Source organism: Musca autumnalis, unplaced genomic scaffold (genome assembly GCF_047663935.1).
Source record: "Musca autumnalis isolate F117 unplaced genomic scaffold, ASM4766393v1 scaffold_5, whole genome shotgun sequence".
In the NCBI taxonomy this organism is placed as follows: Eukaryota; Metazoa; Arthropoda; class Insecta; order Diptera; family Muscidae; genus Musca; species Musca autumnalis.
In genome coordinates this window covers 117,415,789-117,421,788 of record NW_027412088.1, presented here as the reverse complement: position 1 = coordinate 117,421,788, position 6,000 = coordinate 117,415,789, and the positions used below count along the sequence as shown (strand labels likewise).

General features: G+C 36.8%; 1 protein-coding gene across 4 annotated transcripts in view; it reads right to left on the bottom strand.

Moving 5' to 3' along the window:
* Positions 1 to 838: 838 nt before the first annotated feature.
* retn (retained) overlaps positions 839 to 6,000 on the bottom strand; it is a 96,282-nt gene continuing 91,120 nt past the window's right edge. For 2 of the 4 annotated variants that reach the window (XM_073988440.1, XM_073988439.1), the window contains 4 exons: positions 5,740 to 5,887; positions 5,183 to 5,679; positions 2,997 to 3,628; positions 839 to 2,938 (listed from right to left, as the gene is read on the bottom strand). In XM_073988440.1, coding sequence (XP_073844541.1) covers positions 2,565 to 2,938; positions 2,997 to 3,628; positions 5,183 to 5,679; positions 5,740 to 5,887 — 1,651 coding nt within the window. In that variant the 3' untranslated portion in view covers positions 839 to 2,564. The remainder of the gene's footprint in view (positions 2,939 to 2,996; positions 3,629 to 5,182; positions 5,680 to 5,739; positions 5,888 to 6,000) is intronic. The other 2 variants (XM_073988441.1, XM_073988442.1) reach the window with 1 other exon arrangement.

Genomic DNA, 6,000 nt, shown 5'->3' with positions numbered 1-6,000 from the left:
AAAGATGGATGAAGTGGATATTTTGAAAAGTGATACATTAGAAGTGTAATCTTCATTTTGTATGCTTCTACTTTTACTTTGGGTAGATATCCGTACTTTAAACGGTTTGACCGGCAATCGAATAACAACCTAAAAAAACTAGTTAGCTTCAAGTGTTTTTACCTATTTTCATTCATTTACGCGGCCATAGCTTCCGCGCAAATTAACGTTTTTAACCACATTTTTGAGCTTTGATTAAAAACACTTTGATTAAATACACCATAGTTGGTCATATTTCGTGGTACACTGCAATATTTCGCGAATTATAACAGTACAAACCTTGGCTTCATCAATGTTAAATTTTTTTCGTCATATACCCTCGTTAGTATTAAGACTGAGAGTATAGAAATCGTGGTTTCAAATCAGTTCGCGTTCACAAAATTGGATGCTGTACCCAACATTTTTATGGGAGCTTTTATATAAGTTAAAATAATTTTTAAAAAAATGTACGCACCAAATTTTCGACGTTGGACTCTTGTTACTAGGAAAGTATCGAAAAGTCATACATTAGAACCATGTTGCCAAAGGAGTATTCTGTGATTTTTTCTTTGAGCACAAGTCTGAATGTTGCGTGGTTTGGCCAGAAATCTAGAAAGAATACAGAAAAAACTTGTTTACTTCAACACATTTTACCCATGTGTTTATGTTACTACCAACACTTTCACGACTTATTAAATGGTGAACCTCAACTTCAACGATTGTAAACTGAGGGTATTAAAAAGAGTTGTTTTTAATTGTTAATATCTGTTAGAAATACTCATTTCCCCATGTTCCAAACATTGAAATACAACAACCAAAATTTCGGTATCATATTAAATACAGTTTATTTCTATTTTCAATTACATATTAAAACTACTATTGTTTAAATAAGATTGATTGTAACTACATCTAGTTTTATCCAAAATATGTACATAATATAAAATGAGAGATTGGAAAGAAAGCTAATAAAGCGGATAATTTCTCAAATGGCCTATACATGCGAAAAGGAATCGTAACAGATTGGTTGAACGCACGAACAAATCATGTTCGCTAACGAACGTTTAAATTCAAGCTAAATTCATATGAAAAGTCTAATGATCCTTCGGATGTTCGGCATTTTTTACTGTCGTATGCTAGTATGTTGGATACTTATGCTAATTTCCTTATTTATAAATATATTTAATTTGCAATTAACATTTAACAATACATCTAAGTAAGTGTCTTTTCTAGTTTTCTTTTAAAAAATAGGTCAAGCTGTTTATTTTGTATAATTCAATCTATGTATATAGTTAGAAGAGTACAAAACATGTGTTTATGTATGTATGTAAGTCAGTGATTTTTATAGAACAACACAAGTTGAGGAACGGGACAAGATAATATTTAAATGTAGCTTTAAATAAAATGTTTCATAACTGTTTTTTTTTTTCAATTTTAAGCTATTAAAGAAAATTAAAGTCGATATAGAATGGAACAATTTTACTGTATATTGTATAAACTAAAGGAAGTGGTATAATATTTTTCATTCGCTTTTAAATAGCGAACAATATATATACATATGTATGTAAGTATGCCTATAGAATACATGGAAAATGAATGGGAGTGTGGTCTTTTTAGGATACATTTAGATTTGTATGTATCCATTTGACTACGAAGACGTTATGGCTCCTTAGTTTTGCGTCGTCTATGTTGCTGCTGATTTTATTTTAATATTTAAATACTAATTTATAAATATACATGAAGTGTAACCTTAACTTAGACTTAGGTGTATGTCGTCGATGACGTACGGGTAGTAGTGGTTGGGGGTGTACGTTACACATTATTAACGTAGTAAGCCAGTTAACCGATGAGCCCACATACGGTGTCTGCTGCTTCCCCAATTAGCGTATGTTGTTGAAACATTTTATGGTTCTTGTCTAACACTAAATACAATTTTCTTCGTTTGATTCTTCAAACAAGTATAAATATTTACAAAATTCTTCAGTACTCGTTGTGGGGCTTCTCATGGAGGGCTGTGTCCGCTTTTATACATTGAAGCTTAATTAGAATCATAACAAGTTTTTGATGTGGCAGCTACCATTAGCGTGTCCTTGCAGCTGATCCCTGTTTTCTGCATGCGAACGTAAGTTTGAGTGTGCGTATACGAACGGGAGCTTTGGTATGTGGCTTGTTTAATATGCCCTTCTTTCATCAATGGATGACTAGAAATCAACCATTTGTCTATTTTGCGGTGTGTTAAACAAACAAAATAACGGACAAACGAAAGTTGGTTGGCTATGTTAGTCTGGTACTTAGGCAATTAGTAAACAGTTGTCAACATTCAAGTTGCCTTTGTTTTCAACATTTACCTCAAAGTATTGAAAACAGCTACCACTTGCCATCGATTACCTGTTTCTTATTTTTTTCCTATTTACAGATATTGCTAATTTTCCATTCCAAGTATCCTATGAGAACACAGGAACTACATTTGAAGTTTCGTTTCTCCTCTACTTGACTGGACAGTGTTGTGGAGAATTGACGAGTGGTAGCAGTGTCTATGACGACATGCCCTATGACGTTATCGCAGCCGCATTTGGTCCGTTAGTCAATGAAGGACTTGTATGGTTTGCATTTATGGGAATAGTATCGGAATCATGCATTGTCAGTTCATGAACTTGTGGCAGTGTGGTATCCAACGTCTTTGACACTTCCAGGCTGTGTGATGAACGTAGAGCGGGACTGGTAGTTTCATTTCTTGAACATAGATCACTGCTGTTTCTGTTTAAGTTTTCGTTGCTCTCCTTATCTTTGGCACTGGCTGTTGTTGGAGTACTTGTCGATGATGGTGTATTCTTGTTGGTATTGGCAACTAGAAGTCCTGAATATTTGACACCGTTCAATTCGAGATTAACCACCAGCTGTTGTTCGCCATTTTCATTTGTACCTAGAGAAATGGGTATAAATATAAATATTCCTGTATGCAAATTAGCTGATAGTCTTACCGTTACGTGTGACACGGAATTGCATTCCCGATAACAAATTCAAAGCATCTAAAGGATTTAGTGCAGAATTGGCCGGCGAAAAACTGTTGTTGGCATCATTGTCATTTCCGCCCAATTCACAGCCTTGATGTTGACTATGTTGTTTTGACAAGTGTATCTTCTTTGTGGACACGGGAGAAATATGTTCGTTGCCAGCAGACGCCGCTGACGTAGATGGTGAATTCTCTATCGCCGAATCGTCAGACTTATCATTGTGGACGCTACTATTGCTACCATGATGTCGAGGTGGTCTGACTGGCATCCCATTCAGTTGTTGTCGTTCCATAGTGTCATCATGAGAAGAGTTTGCTGTCGTGTTGTGGTCACCTTCGTCTTCATTTTCATCTTCACCTTCTGCATCAGAGTCTTGTTGGTTGTCACTTTTATAATGGAAGTTAACAGCTGCTGCAGCGGCTGCCATGTTAGTGGCATGTGGTAAATAAAAATTAGTTGGAAATCCGGCACGTTTTGCTGGTGGTGGTTGGTGGTGGAAGTCTTCGCGTTCTGTTATGTCTGGGCTAGGTTCACGTTCTCGCTCACGCTTTATAGTAGTGACACCTGGTGGCGAATCTGATAGGTTAAGAGCTTCGCTACTGGAATGAAAGGTTTTTGGCTATGGTTAGTTTCGATACGTATAAAGTGGTGAATGTTTATTCCGATATATACATAGACTAATGAATCATTAGTCTATGATGTATATACAGTGGTGAATAATGGTTGGTTTCGGTAAATTTTAGGTGGTAAATATTTGATATTGATTAATGAAATCTGTACAGTGCTTAGAACAGTGCTTCATATTGTGAATTATACCATTTTCTTAGCTTGTAAATTTGCAATATTTATGCGTGTCTGTTTGCTTTCAAAAAGATATTTCGTCAACAGACAACATTCTGTAACAATTTGTATTCATTGGTACCAATTTTTGCTATCCATTTTGTATTATTTAATAAAAATTTAACCTGTCCGTTAGGGTTGGGCGATTTGAATACCTTATTGGGCCCTTCGAGTTTCTGAGATTGTACTAAGCAAAAAAGTCCACTAGACCATATGTCTACGGTGAACATCGAGCCTCCCGATTTTGAAATTTTTTTAACGTTTTTTGGATATTTTGGCATATAACAATCAAACCATTGAGATTTTCGATCCAACACTAAAACAAAAATTCTAGCCAAGGCAATTTTTAAGAACTCTTTTAGTGTCCGGAATACCGCGTAATAGATAGATACATAATATCATACATACATATGTTCCCACAACATCCCCGAAGGGACAAGGGAGACTTCTCTCATATCAATGAGTGCACGCCGATTCATATTGGCTCAATGATATGGGACCTACTGTTTATTGCCGAGTCCGAACGGCGTGTCTTACGACACCACTTGTAGAGAAGATTTTCATGGCTGAAATACTCAGGAAATGTCGCCAGCATTACTGAGGGGGGATTTTGCCACCGTTGTAAATTTGATGTTGCTTGGCCTGGGATTCGAACCGCAGACCTTCTGAGTGCTAGGCGGACGTGTTAACCATTGTACCACGGTGGCCGAGATACATAATATCAATGTGAATAAATATTTTCCTATCACGCCGTTGACACATTTGTTTTAATGTTTTTTTTTCTGTGGAAAAGCATTCCATTGGAATGCTCCTTCAGGCAGTTTTATCCTTGTAGATAAAAAACTTCAAGTCAAAATCGGGAAGCTCCATTTTTACCGTAGAAATGTAGTGCGATTCTCTAACTCATTTCTTGAGTTATCGACAAAAATCGGTAAAAATAAAACGCAAAATTATGAATTAAAACTACAAATAAAGGTTGACAACACTCTTCCTATCGGTAGAACTTTACGACCGCTTTCTATTCGTCGCTAACTTACCGAGAAACATAGGTAATTACCGAAATTAAAAGCATTTTAACTTTAACGACAATTGTCGGTAACTCAAAAAATGAGTTAGAGAATCGCACTAATGGTCTAGTGGACTTTTTTGCTCAGTATAAAAGGACAAACTATTTTGGGTTCTTAAGTTCAACAGTTATGTTCGTTTATAAAATTACGCCTATTTTATCTCTAAATGTATACATATGTATTAATGAAGTTTTCTATCCTCTTAATTTATAATCCGTTCTAAATATGTAGACTTTCAGATCTTACCTGGTGTTTAACATTTGTTCCTTTGGTTCAGACGCTGGCGGGCTAGTATTGTTGTGATACATTTGCCATAAAGCAACTCGAGACATTTCCAAAGCATTCAAAGCCTCTCGCGGACTGATCTCGGGACTCTGAGAACGCTGTCTCTGTTGTTGTTGCTGTTGATGTTGCTGTTGTTGATCTCGCTGTTGATGCTGTTGATGTTGCTGATGGTGTGGTGATAAACCTATGCCAGCCGATCCATTGCCCATTGCATTTTGCTCCTTCTTCACTTGTATAAGCTTCAAATATTCAATCATTCGTTGCTCTATCTCTTGCGTCACCAAATTTGGCACTTGACCAAATGTGGGTGCCATCAGTCTGTGATGTGCCGCTGCGGCCGCAGCAGCTGCTTGTGCCTGTTGATTGTTGGCCGCCGCAGCATGTGTCACCAAAGCCAATGGAGACATTTGTGACATTTGTTGCATTCCTCCGGGCAATGCTTGTCGTGCCAATGGAGGCTGTAATAAAAAATATAATTAATTCATAATCCCTATTATCCTCATCCTCTTCTTACATACCATTTGCATTTGATTGTGCATCGCCTCATATTGGCCATAACTGGAACGTCGACCTTCGCGCCGATTGCCATCGATAGCTGCCTGCAATTCAGCTGGCGTACTTAAATTTTTCTTCTCACATTCGTACGGATATAAGTACTTCATATATCTGTAAGAGAAAAAAAGCGTAAAAAATAACACTTTAGTAGAGCAATTCCAAAGGTAGATCTAATCTTAGAGATATCTTCAATCCCGTCGGAGGTGGATGTGGTGTTTCGGTTT